The sequence below is a fragment of the Trachypithecus francoisi genome, unplaced genomic scaffold, assembly GCF_009764315.1.
Source record: "Trachypithecus francoisi isolate TF-2019V2 unplaced genomic scaffold, Tfra_2.0 Lachesis_group12, whole genome shotgun sequence".
NCBI lineage: Eukaryota > Metazoa > Chordata > Mammalia > Primates > Cercopithecidae > Trachypithecus > Trachypithecus francoisi.
Window position 1 is genome coordinate 86,827,148 of NW_022681457.1, and position 22,502 is coordinate 86,849,649.

A 22,502-nucleotide genomic window follows, 5' to 3' on the forward strand; every position below is an offset into this window, starting at 1 on the left:
GAGTTTAAGACCAGCCTGGGCAGCATGGGGAGACCCCATCTGTACTAAAACTACAAAAATCAGCCAGGTGTGGTGGCACGTGCCTATAGTCCCAGCTGTTCTGGAGGCTGAGGCAGGAGAATTGCTGGAACCAGAGAGGCGGAGGTTCTCCACTGCAATCTGGTGAACTGAGATTGTGCCATTGTACTCCAGCCTAGATGACAGAGTGAGACTCTCTCAAAAAAACATAAATAAAAATAATAATGTATTTGAATTTTGTCAGGGGATATCACAGTTATATTCAAGGCATTAAATATGCTACCTGTTCCTTCTTAAACCACTCATTTTATCAGAGTACTTAGAAACAAAAAGTCTTAGGGATAGTCAACTCTTAGATGCCAATCAAATGTAATTGTGAGCTGGGCGTGGTGGCTTGTATCTGTAATCCCAGCACTCTGAGAGACTGAGATGGGAGGATCACTTGAGCCCAGGAGTTTGAGACCAGCTTGGGCAACATAGTGAGATCCCAACTCTACAAAAAATTTTAAAATTAGTTGGGAGTGGTGGCGCATGCATGTGGTCCCAGCTATTTAGGAGGCTGAGGTGGGAGGATCGCTTGAGCCAGGGAGGCCAAGGCTGTAGTCAGCCGTGGTTATGCCACTATACTCCAGCCTGGGCAACAGAGAGAGATCATGTCTCAGAAAAAAAAAGGAATTGTGTTTTTAAGTTACAAATGTATTCCTGAGTCATGATCCCTTTAAGGGCAAGAGTAGTTAGATTGTAATTGGTTACTCTACAGATGGATGCTGTGAAACTTAGGTTATTCCCTCCCCATCCCCACCCCATAGGCTGCTGAGAGGACTCTGATTGCTATCCAGTCACATGCATTTCTTTTTGTGATGATTAAAACTGCATTTTTCTTGAATATTCAATGAGACTTTAGACATGAAGATGATTATATGTAATTAAAAATGAAAATGCTCTAGAGAAGCTTTCTATTTAAAGAAATAAAATATTTTGGCTTATAAGAAAACGCATTCATTCATGTAAGTAATTAAGGAATGTCTGCTATGTGCAGGAGCTACAGAAAGAGCTACGTGGATCCTGTACTCAAGTAGTTTACACTCTAGGAGAGCAGATACCAGATGTATCTACAGAGAAAATAAGATTGGAAATGAGAGGTGCCATAAAAGAAATGTAAAGAAATGCCTTAGGAGTTCTGAGGAGGGAAAGATTCCTTTTAGCTTTGGTTATCAAGAGTAAAAGAGAATGAAGTAGATCTCGACATACAAGATTATAAATAAGTTACTTGAGCCTATCTTCTGATTGATTGATTTTGTTCTTATATTTCAAGCCATGTGCATATTTGAGAGCCACTTTGCTCACTCTTGATATTCCTAATGTTCCACTGGCAGATTTTTCATATGGACTGGCACTGTCAGTAGAGGTCTCTTAAGTAATTCATCAAAAGACTTTTGTTGTCAGGGCTCTCAACATGGGCCTTACCTGTAGGACAAGAAATACTTATCCTGGGCTCTCAGTTCCCTCTGATCCCAGATATGCCACCTTACTTTTTCAAGGACCTCTTGTCATTCCCATTCTTTAAAACCAGTGTCATTGATCTGATCTTAGTGTTCTGAATATTTGTTTTAGTTTGTATTTATAAGAGATGTTCAGAGGCTGGGTGCGGTGGCTCACGCCTGTAATCCCAGCACTTTGGGAGGCCAAGGTGGGCAGATCACAAGGCCAGGAGATCGAGACCATCCTGACTAACACAGTGAAACCTTGTCTCTGCTAAAAATACAAAAAATTAGCCAGGCGTGGTGGTTGGGTGCCTGTAGTCCCAGCTACTCAGGAGGCTGAGTCAGGAGAATGGTGTGAACCCAGGAGGCAGAGCTTGCGGGGAGCCAAGATTGTGCCACTGCACTGCAGCCTGGGGGACAGAGCAAGACTTGGTTTCAAAAAAAAAAAAAAAAAGATGTTCAGGATAAAGATCTATTAGCTAATGACTCCTGTTTCTCTTTCCTTAACAAATTTAGGTGCGATCACGATGGCTGTGGAAAAGCATTTGCAGCAAGTCACCACCTTAAAACTCACGTTCGTACACATACTGGTGAGTTTAGGCCAATTTTTATTTTTTATTTTAACATTCATCAAGCCTGTAACTATCAGTTTTCCATTGAGACCTGTAGAGCTAGGTGGATATACAGAGACATAGATTCTGTATATATTCAGATGAACCTAATTAGCTCAGCCTTACCTAGTGTTTGGGTTTCTTTCAGAGGCGGACCTCAGGTATTCAACCTTAGGAAATGAAACCCATACAGAGACACGCTAAAAAAAACAACCTGTGAGAAACAAATCTTCTCTTTAAACTTCCCAGCAGCAGTCATTCCCAGTGCTTTGCTCTGCGTTGAGTTTTAGGACTGAGATGATTAATGTGTAATTTATTCAACTTTTAACAACTGTTAGCCAAAGTTTCTTAAAAATATTTACCTCTGTTAGGAAAAGGCAGATTTCTTAATCCAGTGAAATGACTTTATGGTAAATTAACACGACTTTGTTATTCTTGCAGGTGAAAGACCCTTCTTCTGCCCCAGTAATGGCTGTGAGAAAACATTCAGCACTCAATACAGTCTCAAAAGTCACATGAAAGGTCATGATAACAAAGGACCCTCATACAGTACACTTACACAACACAATGGATCAGAGGTGTGTAGCGTTTTTGTCTCTTGATCTGGGTACCACAGAACATCAACAGTTGTTTGTGTATCACAATCAAAGGTTAAAATATCTTCTCTGTATATCTGTTAGTGAGAGGGAAGAAGTCAGGGTCAAGATCAGTGTCTTGACTTGTGTATTTAACCACCTACTCAACGTCTCCACCCAGATATCATCTACTCTTGTCAAACTTAACATGTTCAAACCTGTTCTTCCTGCAGTCTTCCTCATCTTGGTAAATGGCGGCTCTGGTTTTCTAGTGGCAGAGGCCAAAAATCTTATAGTCATTCTTGACTCTTTTTCCCCTCACACTCCACATCCACCAGCAAAGTCTGCCAGCTCATCCTTGATAATTTATCTAGAATCCGATCACTTCTTCTGATTACTTTATTCAGTCTACTATTGTCTTTTTGCCTGGATTATTGGCAATAACCTGTTACGTGAGCTTCTTAGGACCTTTTCCCCCTCTTCTGTCTACTCCACAACAGACTGTTCTACATATATTAGCCAGAGAGATCTTTCTGAACTATAAAGCAGATAATGTCTGTCCTCTGCTCATAACCCTCAGTAGCTTTTTAAATTTTTATTTATTTTCATAGATTTTAAAAAATTATTTTAACATAGAGATGAGGTCCAAGCAGTCTTTCCCTTTCCCCACCCCCATTCCCGCCCCGCCTCCTGTCTCGACCTCCCGGTGTGCTGGGATTACAGGTATGAGCCACCCCACCTGGACTCCAGTAGCTTCTTGTATGTGTCACTTGAAGTAAAAGTCAGAGTCTTTATAGTAGGCTGCAGGGCCCTACACATTCTGGCCTGGTTGCTTCTCTGATCTCATCTACCTCTCTTTTTATTTTATTTTATTTTATTTGAAACAGCGTCTTGCTCTGTCATGTAGGCTGGAGTGCAGTGGTGTGATCTCTCCTCACTGTGACCTCCACCTCCCTGGCTCAGGGATCCTCCCAAATAGCTGGGACCACAGGCATGCCCCACCATGCCCGGGTATTTTTTTGTATTTTTTGTAGAGATGGGGTCTTCACCATGTTACCTAGGCTGGTGTTGTACTCCTGAGCTTAAGTGATCTATCTACGTTGGCCTCCCAAAGCACTGGGATTCAGGTGTGAGCCACTGTGCCCAGCCTACTTTTCTTCCTCTCACTTCAGCTATATGGTCCTCTTTGTGGTTTCTTGAACCAAGGAGTGCCCACTCCTACCCCTAGGCCTTTATACTTGCTGTACCCTCTGCTTGGAATGTCTTCTCTAGATATGTGCGTGGTTGATACCCTCTTTCCTTCACTCTCTACTCAAATGCCACTTACCTAAGAGAGCTTCCCTAACCACCCAGTGAAAGAGAAACTCCTATCCCAGAGTTCCCCACTGCCCTTACTCTCCATAACACTTATCCTCTCTTATCCTCTCGCACACTGTATAGTTATTTGTTTTTTTGTTTTTTTTTTTTTTTTTTTTTGAGACGGAGTCTCGCTCTAGCCCGGGCTGGAGTACAGTGGCCGGATCTCAGCTCACTGCAAGCTCTGCCTTCCGGGTTTACGCCATTCTCCTGCCTCAGCCTCCGGAGTAGCTGGGACTACAGGCGCCCGCCACCTCGCCCGGCTAGTTTTTTGTATTTTTTAGTAGAGATGGGGTTTCACCGTGTTAGCCAGGATGGTCTCGATCTCCTGACCTCGTGATCCGCCCGTCTCGGCCTCCCAAAGTGCTGGGATTACAGGCTTGAGCCACCGCGCCCGGCCAGTTATTTGTTTTTTTGTCCTCTCTCTCCACTAGAACGTAAGCTCTATGGGGGCAGGACTTTAGTTTGTTCATTGTTGTGTCCCTGGGCCTGGAACAGTGTTTATGCATAGTAGATGCATTACGAATGTTTGTTGAGTGTGTGCATGAATAGGAGTATCTGAGGTAAGCAGGGCTACCACCTAAAGTGTGAATTGTGACTGGCGTTCTGGGACTCCAGAGTTCACTTAGCCTGGGCGTGGAATTTGAATTCTAAATCCCAGGTACCACTCTGAGTAAGGAGCCCTTCGGTGTCCATGTGGGAAACACAGTGGTGGAAGGACCATTGACTTTTCAGTCAGAACCACTGGATTTGTCTTCTGCTAATTAGCTGTGTGTTTTGGGGCACTTCATTCCCACTTTCTGAGCATCAGTTTTCTCATATTTAAAATGGGAATATAAGTTTGTGGCAATTTGTTACAAAAAGAATAAAAAACGGGGATATAGAATAATACTTCCAAGGTTTATATGAATGGCAAATGAGGTCATGTGAAATCACTGTAAATCATGAGACCAGGTATACAGATAGTATTAATTTCACATTATTATAGGTTTGTTACTCTGGAACCTTAGTCATGAGATAATACTAAAACTCTTCATTATTATTATTATTATTTTTCTTTTTTGAGACAGAGTCTCATTCTTGTTGCCCATGCTGGAGTGCAGTGGCATGATCTCGGCTCACTGCAACTTCTGCCACCCAGGTTCAAGTGATTCTCCTGCCTCAGCCTCCCGAGTAGCTGGGATTACAGGTGCCTGCCACCACACCTGGCTAATTTTTGTAGTTTTAGTAGAGACAGGGTTTCACCATGTTGGCCAGGCTGGTCTCGAACTCCTGACCTCGTGATCCACCTGCCTCAGCCTCCCAAAGTGCTGGGATTACAGGCCTGAGCCACCGCGCCCAGCCTAAAACTCTTTTTTTTTTTTGAGATGGAGTCTCACATTGTCATCTGGGCTGGGGTGCAGTGGCCTGCTCTCAGCTCACTGCAACCTCCGCCTCCTAGGTTCAAGTGATTCTCCTGCCTCAGCCTCCCAAGTAGCTGGGATTACAGGCACACACCACTGCGCCTGGCTAATTCTTTGTGTTTTTAGTAGAGACGGGGTTTCACTATGTTGGCCAGGCTGGTCTCAAATTCCTGACCTCGTGATCCACCCGCCTCGGCCTCCCAAATTGCTGGGATTACAGGCATGAGCCACCATACCCAGCCTCTAAAACTCTTTATTAATAATTTTTAAGAAATGTAAGATATTCTTCTAAGAATATCAGGATTTTAAAAAATTAAGTAATTCACGGGGTGGGGGAAGCAGGGAGGATAGCATTAGGAGATATACTTAATGTAAATGATGAGTTAATGGGTGCAATACACCAACATGGCATGTGTATACATATGTAACAAACCTGCACATTGTGCACATGTGCCCTACAACTTAAAGTATAATTTAAAACAAATTTAACTAATTCACTTAGCCCTTGCTTTGGTTGGCTTAAACTTCTTAGTATAACACATGTAGACATGTGGAACATTAGGGACTTTGTAATCAAGTGTTTTGTTACATGATATGCCACTGTAAATCCTGATTTTTATTACTCAATTAGAATTTTTTCTCTTTTACAGGATACAAATCACTCACTTTGTCTAAGTGACTTGAGCCTTCTGTCCACAGATTCTGAATTGCGAGAAAATTCCAGTACGGTAAGTGTATCTGTAAAACCAGTGCTAGAAAAATAAGGGCAAGAATTAAGCACTCCCTTTGGTGGGAAAATTGAGGCTGGCCAGTCTTTGAAGTTTTCTAGGTTTAATTGTGTTTAGTTACTGACCATGTAGGATTTTTTTCTTCTTCTCCTGATAAGAGTTCTTTTTTTTTTTTTTTTTTTTGAGATGGAATCTCGCTCTTTCGCCCAGGCTGGAGTGCAGTGGCGTGATCTCCGCTCACTGTAAGCTCCGCCTCCCGGGTTCACGCCATTCTCTTGCCTCAGCCTCCCGAGTAACTGGGACTACAGACACCTGCCACTGTGCCCGGCTAATTTTTTGTATTTTAAATAGAGACGGGGTTTCACTGTGTTAGCCAGGATGGTCTCGATCTCCTGACCTCATGATCCACCTGCCTCAGCCTCCCAGAGTGCTGGGATTACAGGCATGAGCCACCATGCCCGGCCTCCTGATAAGAGTTCTATTAGGAGAGGCTGTTCTCTCTGATGCCTCATTCCTTTTGACCCAGGTCACTCACTTCGTAACCTCCTGGCCCCAGAAAATTTCTTTTTTAACTCATTTAGCAAATATGTATTGACCAGGCACTATGCCAGTACTGAGCTTGTAGTAGTAAAAAATGTTGGTATAGTTTGTCCTTGAGGAACTTCCTTGAGGAAGTCTAGTAGTGTAAGACATAACCAGAATTCTAGTTTCTGGACTTTTTCAAACCCTATCTATGTGACCTGGCTTGGTCTTTTTCCTTTTTCCTTTTTAATTTTAATTTTACTTATTTTTTTTCTCTGCCATGGGGAGAGAAAAATTTCCCTTCTTTAAGTTTATTAACTATCTTTTTTTTTTTTTTTTTTTTTTTTGAGGCGGAGTCTCGCTCTGTCGCCTGGACTGGAGTGCAGTGGCCAGATCTCAGCTCACTGCAAGCTCCGCCTCCCGGGTTTCCGCCATTCTCCTGCCTCAGCCTCCCTAGTAGCTGGGACTACAGGCGCCCGCCACCTCTCCCGGCTAGTTTTTTTGTATTTTTAGTAGAGACGGGGTTTCACCGTATTAGCCAGGATGGTCTCGATCTCCTGACCTCGTGATCCACCCGTCTCGGCCTCCCAAAGTGCTGGGATTACAGGCTTGAGCCACCGCGCCCGGCCCAAGTTTATTAACTTTCTGAAGAAACCTCTTACACATATACAGGCCTCTATCTGCTGAAGGACAAACCCACTTTATCTTAATCTGATTGCTTTGATTTCAAGCTGTTAGGAAATTTGATTGCCATTCCCATGGCTCCATGATGCAACTTACAAACCAATGCATTGAGTCTGAGCTTATGCAGCATCCTCCATGTTGAACGTGAGAGTTTTACAGTATTGCTAACACTAATTTTGAGTTCGGGTTTTTTGTTGTCGTTTTTCCTGGTAAGTAAATATAGGCTAGATTTTCTGTGATATGTGCATAATGAATAAATGTGATGGGAAGTATTTGAACAGAGACTGAATGATTCAGGAATGCTGTGAAAAAGTGTTTTTTTCAGTGTGTGGTTAGTGGAATCAACAACAGCACTTCTAAAGTTGTAGGTTGTGCCTCCTCGAAGCCTGCTAAGTCAGCATGTCTGATCGTGGCATCTGAATCTGCATTTTTGTGTAAACATGACAAGGTGTAATTCTCCTTCTGGTAGTGACAGAGTTGTTCTTATGAGACCAACTCTTCCGTAGAAAACAGCTGAAAATTCTAGACAAAATATGAAAACTACTGTGGAAAGGCACTGGTGAGCAACCAATAGCAAGCAGAGGTAACCTTGGAAGAAGGGATTGCTTGGAAGATAGTAAAGGCATCGGGTAGGCTTGCAAGTTTTATGGCTTATCCACCTTGGGCAAGCCCCAGTTGGCACCCAACGAGGCAGCCAAACTAATAAAAACTCAATATTACTGGCTTGAATAACCAGAGGACAGAGTTCAGAGTGGCCACAGTACCTGGAAAGTGAAGGCAGGTAACCTGGAAAGGAAAGAGTCACTAAAGGGGAGCCCCAAGTTCTGTGTATAAACTCTCTCCAAATCTCTGGCTGAACCCTGCATCATGGATGTGTGTGATAGACTCTTAAGCAGCCCAGCCAAGGCTAAAAAACTACACAAAGATTACAGCTGCATCCACTGCAAGAGAGATGAAGTTAATGGAATATTGAGACAAACAAGTCAACACTCTTCTAAGAAGTGTAACAGAGTTCAGAGTCTCTAAAGTATATCATTTGCAGTGTTCAGAGGAATCCCAAATTAGTAAACACGTGAAGAAGCAGGAAAACGTGATCCCTCCACAAGAGAAAAGGTAATCTGTGGAGGTGGACCCCAAGATGACCCATCTAATGTTAAAATTAACAGGCAAAGATTTTTTTTATTTTTTATTTTTTTATGGGACAAGGATTTTTAAGAGCTATTATATGCTCAAGGACATAAAGGCTGTGCTTGTAATTATTGAACAAATAGGAAATCTCAGCAGAGTAATAGAAACTGTTAAAAAATGTACCAAATGGAAATCTAAAACGGAAAAATATAGCTGAAATAATTTACTGGATGGGGCTTAACAGCAGATTGGAAATGACAGAAGAAAGAATCAGTTAAGTTGAAGGTCGGTCAATATAAATGAACCAATCTAAAGAACAAAGAGAAAAAGATTAAATGGGTACATCATATGATTTTTATGCATATTCCTATTTCACAACTAATGTTCTAAAAGAAATTTCTGTACTAGGTGGCCTAGATGCCCTCTAAGCTACCCAGCCTAAGATTTCTGGGAATAATATCCCTTTAACATGTAACTGTGTTAAATAGCTTAGGAGTCTATTCTCTGGCCAAGACTATGACATATAACTATGGAGCTTTCTGGAGCCCTAGGGTCACCAGGAAAATACCCTGGCATAAGGGGACACCAAGTACTTATAAAAAAGGGAAGCCTTTCCTGTCACAATTTATATAATCAAGAGCACTATCCCTTGGGGTTTAATTATAGATTATGCTCCTGGTACCCAGTGTTTATCTCAGATGTAGAAATTGATTTTAGCCTTTCAAATTAAGGCCACAATTCCTTGAAGCAATAGGATTAATTTTTCTTTGCTTGAAAAAAAAAAATTAGGGACATGTGCAGTGGCTCATGCCTGTAATCCCAGCACTTTGGGAAGCAGAGGTGGGTGGATGGCTTGAGCCCAGGAGTTTGAGACCAATCTGGGCAACACAATGAGACCTCATCTCTAGTAAAAATAAAATATTAGCTGGTATGGTCCCAGCTATTTGGCAGGCTGAGACAAGAGGATTGTTTGAGCCCTGGAGTGAGCCATGATCATACCACTGCATTCCAGCCTGGGCAACAGAGCAAGACCCTGTCTCAAAAAAAAAAAAAAAAAAAAAAAAGAATCAGGACTTGTTAAAATCAAATAGTAAATTTATATGAGATAATGATTTTATGGGTTTCTGAGCAGCCCATTTGTATGCATGTCCTAGAAATGAACTTTGGTTTGCTCAGCTCTTTTGTTAGAGGAGGGTTGAAGGTGCCAGGGAATGGCCTTCTCAAAGCCTTTTGGCTGCTCAGCTCCAGGATCCTCCATCCTAGTCCCAGACAGTTACCTGTATTCTCCTCTTCTTTGCTCTTTGCTCCTTGCTGCAGGCCTGGAAAGCTCAGCCTGTTCTTGTCTTCTCTACTTGTGAAAGTTGTTCCTACCCACTCTGATCCCAGCGTTTTTGCCCTGAAGCTTGGCAGGGGTTTCATTCAGCATTTTCCTTTTTTTAAATTTTAACAAGCTTTTTATTGTAGTATAATATACATACAGAAAAGCACATGTATTATAAATGTACAGCTTGATGAATCATCACAATTCGTCACACCCATGTAACCAGCACCCCAATCAAAAAGAACATTCCCAGCCAGGCATGGTGATTTACGCCTGTAATCCCAACACTTTGGGAGTTTGAGGTGGGCGGATCACCTGAGGTCAGGAGTTCGAGACCAGCCTGGCCAACATGGCTAAACTCCGTCTCTACTAAAAATACAAAAATTAGCCAGGCGTGGTGGCGGGTGCTTGTAATCCCAGCTACTTGGGAAGCTGAGGCAGGAGAATCGCTTGAACCCTGGAGGCAGAGGTTGCAGTGAGCTGAAATCGTGCCATTGCACTCCAGCCTGGGCGACAAGAGGGAAACTCCGTCTCAAAACAAAACAAAATAAAATAAACAAACGAAAGAACATTCCCAGCACCCCAGAGGCCCCCCTACCACATAGCCCCAAAAACTATGATCTCTCCCTGCAGACAACCACTATTCTGATTTCTAACAACTAAGATTAGTTTTTCCTGTTTTTTTTTTTTTTTTATGCTTTTATGATTGGACTCATATACTTGTTTATGTCTGGCTTTTCTTCTTATAACATTGTGTTTAAGAAATTAAGCCATATTCTTACATACAGTTACAGGTCATTCATTCTTGTTGTTGAACAATATTACACTAAGTGAATATACCACAATACACTAAATGAATATACCAATATTTGTTCTTTCTCCTGTTGGGCATTTGGATAGTTTCTGGTTTGGAGCCATTATGAATAGTGCTGCTGTGAACATTTTTGTACATATGTTTTGGAGGCACACAGCCCATTCCTTTTCTTCTCCCTAGTATTATTGAGGGATTAGGTTGGTCAAAAGTAATTGCCGTTGAAAGTGATGGCAAAAACTGCAAATACTTTTTCACCAACCTAATATCATTGCCAAATATAACTTATTCCTTTTTTTTTTGAGAAGGAGTCTCGCTATGTCACCCAGGCTGGAGTGCAGTGGCCGGATCTCGGCTCACTGCAAGCTCCGCCTCCTGGGTTTACGCCATTCTCCTGCCTCAGCCTCCTGAGTAGCTGGGACTACAGGTGCCCACCACCACGCCCAGCTAGTTTTTTGTATTTTTTAGTAGATACGGGGTTTCACCGTGTTAGCCAGGATGGTCTCGATCTCCTGACCTTGTGATCCGCCTGTCTCGGCCTCCCAAAGTGCTAGGATTACAGGCTTGAGCCACCGTGCCCAGCCAGCTCATTCCTTTTTAATTATGTTACTACCTATAATGATTTATAAACAGAACAAAAATAATAACTGTGGTCGGTCACGGTGGCTCACACCTGTAATCCCAGCACTTTGGGAGGCCAAGGCCAGTAGATGATGAGAGATCGAGACCGTTTTGGCTAATACAGTGAACACTGTGTCATGGTTAACGAGGCTAACACAGCTAACCCCGTCTCTACTAAAAATACAAAAACAAAATTAGCTGGGCGTGGTGGCGGGTGCCTGTAGTCCCAGCTCCTCGGAATGCTGAGGCAGGAGAATGGCGTGAACCTGGGAGGCGGAGCTTGCAGTGAGCCAAGATCGCGCCACTGCACTCCAGCTTGGGTAACAGAGCGAGACTCCAGCTCAAAAAAAAAAAAATAATAATAATAATAATAACTGTGAGGAGGTTGCAAAGCTTATGCTCAATGGTAATTTTTAGTCAACTATTTTTCAAACTGGATTGCACCTTTTTATTGGGTTTTAAAATAGTGGTTTACAATCAGCATTTCAAAGACATCAATAGAATAGAACAAAAATCAGAGGACATTGCACATAGTAAGGATAAGATCTGTTTCATAGACCTGTTTCAGTTACATATATGGATATGTATATAATATGAAGAATATATGTATATACAGTGTAAAATGTATTTCTTACTTTGTGTCACAATGAAAATTTGAAGGTCACACTATTGGACTATGAGTTTTAACTCTGTCGGGACTGGAAGCTGGAAGTTGTCCCACATAGATTTGAGATAGAGTCTCACTCCATCACCCAGGCTGGAGTGCAGTGACTTGATCTCGGCTCGCTGCAACCTCCACTTCCCAGGTGCAAGTGATTCTCCTGCCTCAGCCTCCCGAGTAGCTGGGATTTGAGGCACACACCACCATGCTCAGCTAATTTTTGTATTTTTGGTAGAGACGGGGTTTCAACATGTTGGTCAGGCTGGTCTCGAACACTTGACCTCAAGTGATCTGCCTGCCTCAGCCCCCCAAACTGCTGGGATTACAGGTGTGAGCCACTGTGCCTGGCCTCACATAATTTCTGACTTCAGCTTCTATCATATTGGCAATCAAGATCACTGAACTAAAAAAAAAAAAATGAAACACTGAATTTCCCCTCCTTCAGCTGATAGACTTAGAATAGAATCATCAGCTGGTGGTGGGGGCTCATACTTGTAATCCCAGTGCTTTAGGAGGACCGCTTGAGGCCAGTTCAAGACCACGCTGGACAACATAGCAGGACCTTAACTCTACTAACAATGATTTTTAAAAGCAGCCAGGCATGGTGGCATGTGCCTGTAGTCCCAGCTACTTGGGATGCCGAGGGGATGATCTTGAGCCCAGGAGTTCGAGGTTGCAGTGATTTGACTGTGCCACTGCACTCCAGCCTGGGTAACCAGGGGTGGGGGGGAGAATAATTGTTGCCTTTTGGCTCCAGTGGGCAGTTTAATCTTTGAGCACTTCTAGATTGGTGGACAGCCCCACTCGTCACCACACTTCTGCCCAGTCCCAAAGTGATCCTTCTTAGTTCTCCCTTCTAGAAGCAGAGTTGTTGCAAAATGACCTTAAAATGTAAGTTGTCACTAGGGCAAGATCTGCCCTAAAATTAGGTTTTAGTTTGGTGTATATGGTGTGTTTATGTTATTTTCAATTACATGTGACCTTTGAACAACACAGGGGCTAGGGATGCTGGCCCCCCAACCCATACCCCCTGCACAACCAAATCCTAGTATAACTTTTGACTCCCCCAAAACTGAGCCAGCAATGGCCTTAGTCTACTGTGATTGGAAGCCTTACTGATAACATAAACAGTTTAGATTAGCAGATATTTTGAATGTTATATGTATTACATATTGTATTCTTAAAGTAAGCTAGAAAAAATAAAATGTTAAGAAAATCACAAAGAAGAGAAAATAAATTTACTTTTTATTAAGTGGAAGTAGATCATTGTAAAGGTGATTCATCCTCATTGTCTTCACATTGAGTATGCGGAGGAAAAGGAAGAGGAGGGGTTGGTTTTGCTGTGTCAGGGGTGACAGAAGTGGAAAAAAGTCCAAGTGTAAGTCCACTTGTGCAGTTCAAACACATGTTGTTCAAGGGTCAGCTGTACTTGCTTTTCTTTACAAGTTGGTAGATTTCATGTAAAAATCAAAATTTCTGCTTCTTATGTGGTGGCTCACACCTATAATCCCAGCACTTTATGAGGCTGGGGTGGGAGGATCGCTTGAGCCTGGGAGTTGAAGGCTGCAGGGAGCTATGATCATACCACTGCACTCCAGCCTGGGCAACAGAATAAAGAAACCCTGTCTCAAAAAAAAGAAAATCAAAATCTTGCCACTTGAGTTCTGGTAATCCCTGGCCTGCATAGTCCCGTGACAGCATTTGGCTGAAGCCCTTGAGGTGACTGGCATGCAGTCTCTCCAGTATGCCACAACCCACCTCCCTTGCTTCACGTATTTCTGTTCCTTGTCTGGACTTTGTAGGCAGTTGCCCTTACCACTCTTGCCCTACAGACTGTAGGGGTAGAGGTGGATTGGAGGTTGACCATGGATAGAAGAACTGTAGTCTTTTCCCTTCCCTGAACTAAAGTGAAGAGTGCTCGTTTTAGTTAGTGCCTGTGGGGAGGCAGGCCCTCAGGGAGTGTGTTGGGTTTCTCCCCATCACATTTTACCTTTTGTTTTTAATGCCTCTGACCTTTTATTAAGTATAAAGCTATCACTATTATCATCGTTGTCTTGTTTGATTTATTACCATGCATACATATTAGAATATCATAGATATTATGAAAGATATTCACAATGTTATTACACGAGGAAAGCAAGTTGCAGGGTAATGAATATTATATAATCTTTTTTCTTTTTTTTTTTTTTTTTTTGGATACAGAGTCTTGCTCTGTCACCCAGGCTGGAGTGCAGTGGTGCGATCTTGGTTCACTGCAACCTCTGCCTCCCGGGTTCAAGCGATTCTCCTGCCTCAGCCTCCCAAGTAGCTGGGATTACAGGCACCTGCCACCACGCCCAGCTAATTTTTGTATTTTTAGTAGAAACAGGGTTTTACCATGTTTGCCAGGCTGGTCTCGAACTCCTGACCTCAGGTGATCTGCCTGCCTTAGCCTCCCAAAGTGCTGGGATTACAGGCGTGAGCCACCACACCCGGCCTATAATCTCATTTTTTAATGTAAGATTTGGTCCCTTAGATCAGAAGTCAGCAAGGTTTTTTGGTAATGAGCCAGATAGTAAATATTTTAGGCTTTGTCGATCACATGGTCTATGTCACAACTAGTCAACTCTGCCATTGTAGCAAAAGTTGCACAGATAATATGTAAATGAATACGTTTGCCCGTGTTCCAATAAAACCTTATTTACAAAAACAGGAAATAACTGGCAAGTCATTGTGTGCCAGTTCCTGTTTTAAAGTATTTGAGGGGCTGGGCATGGTGGCTCATGCCTGTAATCCTAACATTTTAGGAGTCTGAGGTTGAGTGGATTGCTTGAGCCCAGGAGTTCAAGACCAGCCTGGGCAACATAGTGAGATTCTGTCTCTATTAAAAAATAAATAAATAAAATTAAAATATTTGAGGACCCAAATCTTTAGTGTCTAAGGCTTAAGAAAATATGTGTTACTTTAAATAGCAAAAGATAGAAACAAGATGCATAAAAAAGATTTTCATTCTAGTTCTGCTGCTTTGAATGTGTTCTCTCATGGTGAAGAATTGTCTCAAGATGGCCAGTCTCACATCTTTGTCTTTCTCCATTAGACCCAGGGCCAGGACCTCAGCACAATTTCACCAGCAATCATCTTTGAATCAATGTTCCAGAATTCAGATGATACGGCAATTCAGGAAGATCCTCAACAGACAGGTTTGTCACACGGACCCTTTCTACTCACATCTCAGCACTTGCTGACACACTGAGTCACAGGCACAGTGAATCATTCTAGTTAGCTTAAATGAAGTGAGCTTTCTATAAAGGGTCAGAAAAGTTTGGGTCTTTCAGTTTAATTCCATCTTTTCCCCTACTTCCCTCAGTCCTGAAGAAGAGAGTCTCCTTTCCCAGAATCTTTTGTTGGCTGTAAAAAACAAAATGGGAGGAGCTGTGAGCTCTTATCTTCTGCTTTTTCTTTTTTTTTTTTTTGAGACAGCATCTCATTTTGTCACCAGGTGGGAGTGCAGTAATGTGATCTTGGCTCACTGCAACCTCCACCTCCAGGCTTAAGTGATCCTCCCACCTCAGCCTCCCAAGTAGCTGGGACCACAGGCATGTGCCACCACACCCAGCTAATTTTATTTTATTTTATTTTTGGTGGAGATGGGATTTTTCATGTTACCCAGGCTGCTTTCAAACTCCTGAGCTTAGGCAATCCACCTGCCTCAGCCTCCCAAAGTTCTAAGACTACAGGCATGAACCACCGTGCCCAGCCTTGTGAGCTCTTTCTTCTGATGTGATATACTGTTTCTGAATGAACAGGACCCACAAACCCACAAACTTCAGATGCATCGATCATACTGTGTTTGATGAAAATTTGTCTGTAAAACTTCCCATTAGTCAGAAAGTATATTCACTAGTTATATCAAAAAAAGGATGTTTAGTCTCTTTTCCAGAAAAGCCTTAAGACACTTTTTTAAATGGTTAGACCTATATTGGGTCTTCACATTTAGGAAGTGAGGTTGATGGTGAAACATGATACTTTGACCAGAGGTGTCACTAAATGAAAATGACAGAAAGCTGGCCTGCTAGCTATGAAGAGATCAGTTCAGTGGACTTCAGCTGTGTTTTGTTTAGCCCATAATGACTGTTCTTGTGGCTCATCTAAGGCTTGGGATATGTATATATATTTCTATTTCTTTTTCTTGCCAGCTTCCTTGATTGAAAGTTTTAATGGTGATGCAGAGTCAGTCAGTGATGTTCCGCCATCCACAGGAAATTCAGCATCTTTATCTCTTCCACTTGTACTGCAGCCTGGCCTCTCCAAGCCACCCCAGCCTCTACTACCTGCCTCAGCTCCGTCTGCTCCTCCGCCTGCTCCCTCCCTAGGACCTGGCTCCCAGCAAGCTGCATTTGGCAACCCCCCTGCTCTCTTACAACCTCCAGAAGTGCCTGTTCCCCACAGCACACAGTTTGCTGCTAATCATCAAGAGTTTATTCCGCACCCCCAGGCACCGCAGCCCATCGTACCAGGACTTTCTGTTGTTGCTGGGGCTTCTGCATCAGCAGCGGCAGTGGCATCAGCTGTGGCAGCACCAGCCCCACCACAAAGTACTACTGAGTCCCTGCCAGCCATGGTCCAGACTCTGCCCCTGGGTGCCAACTCTGTCCTAACTAATAATCCCACAATAACCATCACCCCGACTCCCAACACAGCTATCCTGCAGTCCAGCCTAGTCATGGGAGAACAGAACTTACAATGGATATTAAATGGTGCCACCAGTTCTCCACAAAACCAAGAACAAATTGTAAGTATTATGTATAAATATACCCAGTGGGGTGAAGTGTGTTTGCATAGGTGACGTGTTCAGAAGCTTTTACTTCAAAAAGAAAAGTGGCTGTCATATCCACCATGAAACTTGTCAATGACTACCTTTTAGTCATTTTCCACATAATCAAGTGGTATAAATGTAGGAAATGCTGTGGTCAGTACCTACAATAAGGAGGCAGAGAAACAGTCTTTATCTAGCAGGAGGCACTCGAACAAATATTCCTACTGATACTGGAATCTAATCATCTAGTATAAAAAAGCAGTCAGCAAACTCCAGAGGCCCCAGAATATTCCAGACAAAGAAGGTTGTGTTCAAGGCAGAGTCAGACTGATGTGAGGGACTGATGTGACCCAGTCAGATGGCACCAGATAGCAGTGGCCAAGTCAGAGAACTAATCTGCTCCCACAGCCCATCATAGAATCATTTTCTGAGGAAGTGCTTGGTCTTGATGACTAGGGAAATGACTTGATCATTCAGTTAATGCTTCATGGTGAAGAATTGTCTCAGGGTGGCCAGTCTCACAACTTTGAAAGCCTGATATTTGCCAGATACCACACTGAATATCTGGAGGATACAGAAAAGAGAAAAAAACATGATTTATTTTTTATAAAAATGTATATTCTAGTTAAAGAGGCTAAAAATGCCAAAAAGAAAGTTAATATTACCAGTAGATTAAATACTAAATACTAATAATGATAATTTAAAAAACACCAACAGCTATTATTTATTGAGTCCTTACTATGTGTAAGGACTTATATGCTACATATTTTTTAAAATTGAGGATTTGCAATGTGTCAGTTATTACCTATGTACATTATTTTTAGATTACTTTTTTTTGGACTTTATTGAACAAATGGTACAGAGAGGTTCCATAAACTTTTCTCCATCCCCAGTTTCCCCTCTTATTATTATCATTATTATATATTTTGAGGCAGGATCTGGCTCTGTCACCCAGGCTAGAGTGCAGTGGTGATATCTCAGCTCACTGCAACCTCCGCCTCTCGAGCTCAAGCCATCCTCCCACCTTAGCCTCCTAACTGGGACTATAGGCACCCACCCCCATGACTGGCTAATTTTTTGTATTTTTTTATAGAGATGGGGTTTCGCCATGTTGCCCAGGCTGGTCTTGAACTCCTAGACTCAAGCGATCTGCTTGCCTCAGTCTCCCAAAGTGCTGGGACCATAGCCATGAGCCATCATGCCCAGCCCTCCCTCCCCTCTTATTATTATTATTTTTTCTCTGTATCATCTTGTGTTTGTCCCCTATTACTAACATCTTGCAACAGTGTGGTACATTGGTTACATCTGATGAACCAGTATTGATACATTATTATTATCTAAAGTCCATAGTTTACATTAGGGTCCATTCTTTGTGCTGTACAGTTCTATTGGTTTTGACAAATGCATAATGTCATCTATCTACCATTACAATATCCAGAATAGTTTCACTTTTTAAAAAATTCCTTGTCCTGGCCAGGCGCAGTGGCTCAAGCCTGTAATCCCAGCACTTTGGGAGGCCGAGACGGGCGGATCACGAGGTCAGGAGATCGAGACCATCCTAGCTAACACGGTGAAAATCCGTCTCTACTAAAAATACAAAAAATTAGCCAGGCGAGGTGGCTGGCGCCTGTGGTCCCAGCTACTCAGGAGGCTGAAGCAGGAGAATGGCAAGAACCCGGGAGGCGGAGGCTGCAGTGAGCTGAGATCCGGCCACTGCACTCCAGCCTGGGCGACAGAGCAAGACTCCGTCTCAAAAAAAAAAAAAAAAAAAAAACTCCTTGTCCTTCACTTATTCATCCCTTCTACGTCTTCCTCCTCCCCTAGCAATCATTGATATTTGTACTATCTCTGTATACCTACAGCTCTATGTGTCACACAAAGCACATTTTAACATATTACAACAATCCTAGGAGGTAAGTCTAATTTTCCCAATGGAGAGCAGAGGTCCAGAGAGGTTTGGTGACTGGCTGAAGTTCCCACAGCTCACAAGTGGCAAAGCTGGGATTTAAGCATAAGCAGATTGATCCCAGAGTTGGTGGCTCTTGGCCACTGCATTGAGGGGTTCAGACACTAATGGTTTGTTGGGTGGCCATACAGGTCAGGTGAGCCTTGAGATATGGGTAGGAATTAGATGGAGAAAAGGATGTACTAAGTTGGAGAATCTAGAGGTGGATGTATGCTACTATCAGACACACTAGAAAGGCGATTTGGGGCTCAATAGGGAGAACACTCAAATTCCAGAACTAGGGTGCCAATCCCCTCTAGATCTAGAGAGCCTGTTTCCATTTCTAGGTAGCCAGAGTCATTGGAAAGGGCTTTCCAGTGTTGTGACCCAGCCCGCCTCCCTGTGGTTTTTATTGTTTTTCTCTGGCCCTGTCCTGGGTGCTGAGTGAAACAAGTCATCCCCTTTCTTTTCAGGTATTTAATATGGGTCTCACTTCTCCTTTTTTTTTTTTTTTTTTTTTTTTTTTTTTTTTGAGTCAGAGACTCGCTTTGTTGCCCAGGCTGGAGTGCAGTGGTGCAGTCTTGGCTCACTGCAACCTCCACCTCCTGGGTTCAAGCGATTCTCCTGACTCAGCCTCCCGAGTAGCTGGGATTACAGACGTGCACCACCACGCCTGGCTAATTTTTGAATTTTTAGTAGAGACAGGGTTTCGCCATGTTGGCCAGGCTGGTCTCCAACTCCTGGCCTCAGGTGATTTGCCCGCCTTGGCCTCCTAAAGTGCTGGGATTACAAGCGTGAGCCACTACGCCCGGCCTCCATTATTATTTTATAGTATCATCTGCTATATAACTTAGCCAGAAGCTTTCACTTTCCTCCCACACTCATCTTAGAGGCACTTTTTAATTTCCTTTTTAGAAAGATAAAAGACAAAGCTACCTCAAGATAAGACTTCAAGAAAGTAGAAACCTTTTAGCCCATATAATAGGAAGTATACTAGAGCGATAAGGGTGATTTTCTGGGCATGGGTTTGTAGTCCTACTTAGTAATAATATAAATAATGATTGTTCTCAAACTCCTGACCTCAGGTGATCCACCTGCCTCGGCCTCCCAAAGTGCTAGGATTACAGGTGTGAGCCACCACGCCTGGCCTTAAATAATAATGTTTACTGAATGTTCACCATGTGCCAAGTGTCCTACGTGCATCATCTCATTTCATCCTCACAGCGGCCTTTGAAAGGTTTTTGGTTATTGTCTTAGTCCATTTTCTGTTGCTTATAACAGAATACCCCAAACTGGGTAATTTATAAAGAAAACACATTTGTTTCTTAGAGTTATGGAGGCTGAGAAGTCCAAAGTTGAGCGACCACATCTGGAGGGCTGCCCTGCTGGTGTGGAACCCTCTACAGAGTCCTGAGGCAGCACAGGGCATCACATGGCGAGGGGTTGAACATCCTAGCTCCAGGATTCTCTTCCTCTTCTTTTTTTTTTTTTGAGATGGCGTCTCGCACTGTTGCCCAGGCTGGAGTGCAGTGGCAAGATCTTGGCTCACTGCAACCTCCACCTCCCAGGTTCACACCATTCTCCTGCCTCAGCCTCCCGAGTAGCTGGGACTACAGGCATCCGCCACCATGCCCAGCTAATTTTTTATATTTTTTGTAGAGACAGGGTTTCACCGTGTTAGCCAGGATGGTCTCCATTTCCTGACCTTGTGATCCGCCTGCCTTGGCCTCCCAAAGTGCTGGGATCACAGGTGTGAGCCACCACCGTGCCCGGCCTTTTTTGTTTGTTTGTTTAAGAGAGAGAATCTCTCTATGTTCCAGGCTGGGCTGGCCTTAAACTCCTAGGCTCAAGTGATCCTCCCTCAGTCTTCCAAATAGCTGGGACTATAGGCATGTACCACCACACCCTGCTTCTCTTACTCTTCTTATAAAGCCACCAGTCCCTAGGCCGGGCGCGGTGGCTCAAGCCTGTAATCCCAGCACTTTGGGAGGCCGAGACGGGCGGATCACAAGGTCAGGAGATCGAGACCATCCTGGCTAATACAGTGAAACCCCGTCTCTACTAAAAAATACAAAAAAACTAGCCGGGCGAGGTGGCGGGCGCCTGTAGTCCCAGTTACTCCGGCTGAGGCAGGAGAATGGCGTAAACCCGGGAGGCGGAGCTTGCAGTGAGCTGATATCCGGCCACTGCACTCCAGCCTGGGCGACAAAGCGAGACTCCGTCTCCAAAAAAAAAAAAAAAAAAAAAAAAAGCCACCAGTCCCACTCCCATGATAACCCATTAATCTATGAGCGAATTCATTCATTCATGACCCAGTCACCTCTTAAAAACCCAGCCTCTCAATACTGCCACACTGGGGATTACCTTTCAACGTGAGTTTTGGAGGGGACAGATACTCCATCCATAGCAGTTATTATTCCTTTTTTATAGGTGGGGAAACAGGACTCTAAGAAGTTAAATCACATGCTCAACATCAACAACTAATAAGTGGCAGAGCTTGGACTTGAATCCAAGTGTGGCCGAATCTAGGGCCCACCCTTGAACTATGCTGTGCACCTTATAGCACAAGGCCTTTACCGGGCTATCTGCCTGTGAGAGGAAGCCTTAGCCTGTCCTTGGCATGCAACTTAATCTCTGAGGGGAAAAAAAGAACTTTCCAGCTTTCTTAGAAGTATTGGGAGGCAGCAGGGAAGGTGGAGAGTCTGAAGGAAAGCTAGCCCTGGGATCCCTCTGAGAAGACAATCTGCTTGAGAAAAGCAACCTTGGAGGAGGAGGAGCCGCCTTTGGATACAGAACCTACTGGATTAGGCAGCTGGGAGCCAGCCAACTAGTAGCGTACAAAGCTAGCTACGTTGTCAGCACTGAATGTCAAACAGTGCAGTGACCTCATGTCAGAGCACAAACAAAACACTCAGTACAAAAACCCCTGAACACTAAGGGTTTTCTGTCTTCTTGGATGACCATTACAATCGGGGAGGCTTCAGGTCCCTGGGGATCTGCCATATTACAGTGGCTATAAATGGGATTTCTTTTTCTTTTTTCAGCAGCAAGCATCTAAAGTTGAGAAGGTGTTTTTTACCACTGCAGTACCAGTAGCCAGTAGCCCAGGTATGTAATTCCATGTTAGCCTTAAGAGAAGGCAACTCTGTGGCCCCCTTGAGGCACAGCTAATTATTGCTTTGTCCCAGTTTCTAAAACTTTAAAAATCTTTAAACAGCCTCAGTTAAATTCTTCACATTGTATTGTTGGCTAGAGTATTTCATATTCTCACAACTATTAAAAGTTAGTATACTTCTGGCCAAAATACTGTGTTTAACATTCTTTAGTAGCAGTTCTTTCTCTTTCAGATACAGCTTTAAAATGTAGCCAGAAAAAAATTTTTGAATCACAGTTAATGCTAAAGAGGGCAGTTGTTAATTCACTGGACTCTTTTCTAATTACAGTAATGAAGAAATAGCATCTGGGTCAGCGACACATAGAGAGCTGAAATTTCCTTTTATTCAAATTCTTTATTTTATCGATTAAGACACTGGGACCCAGAAAAATTAAATGACTCCCCCAAGGTTATAAGTGAATTTATGGTGGAACCAAAGCACTAGTTGTCAGGCCTCCCAGTTCCCACCCTGTTCTCCTGCCCATTGGCCTGTGTTTTGTTTTGTTTTGTTTTTGAGACAAGGTCTCGCTATCACCCAGGCCACAGTGTGATGGCACGATCACAGCTCACTGCAGCCTGGACCTCCTGGGCTCAGGCAGTTCTCTTGCCTCAGCCCCCCCCCAAGTAGCTGGGACCATAGGCATGCACCACCATGCCTGGTTAATTTTTCTTTTTCTTTTTTTTT

The 22,502-nt window shown here is 43.3% G+C and overlaps 1 protein-coding gene across 2 annotated transcripts in view; it reads left to right on the plus strand.

The window, feature by feature from the left end:
- Nucleotides 1-22,502, plus strand: part of MTF1 (metal regulatory transcription factor 1) — a 53,889-nt gene that overhangs the window by 24,195 nt on the left and 7,192 nt on the right. For both annotated transcript variants that reach the window (XM_033227047.1, XM_033227048.1), the window contains exons 5-10: nt 2,019-2,092; nt 2,555-2,691; nt 6,098-6,175; nt 15,000-15,102; nt 16,099-16,694; nt 21,708-21,771. In XM_033227047.1, the coding sequence (XP_033082938.1) occupies nt 2,019-2,092; nt 2,555-2,691; nt 6,098-6,175; nt 15,000-15,102; nt 16,099-16,694; nt 21,708-21,771 (1,052 nt within the window). The remainder of the gene's footprint in view (nt 1-2,018; nt 2,093-2,554; nt 2,692-6,097; nt 6,176-14,999; nt 15,103-16,098; nt 16,695-21,707; nt 21,772-22,502) is intronic.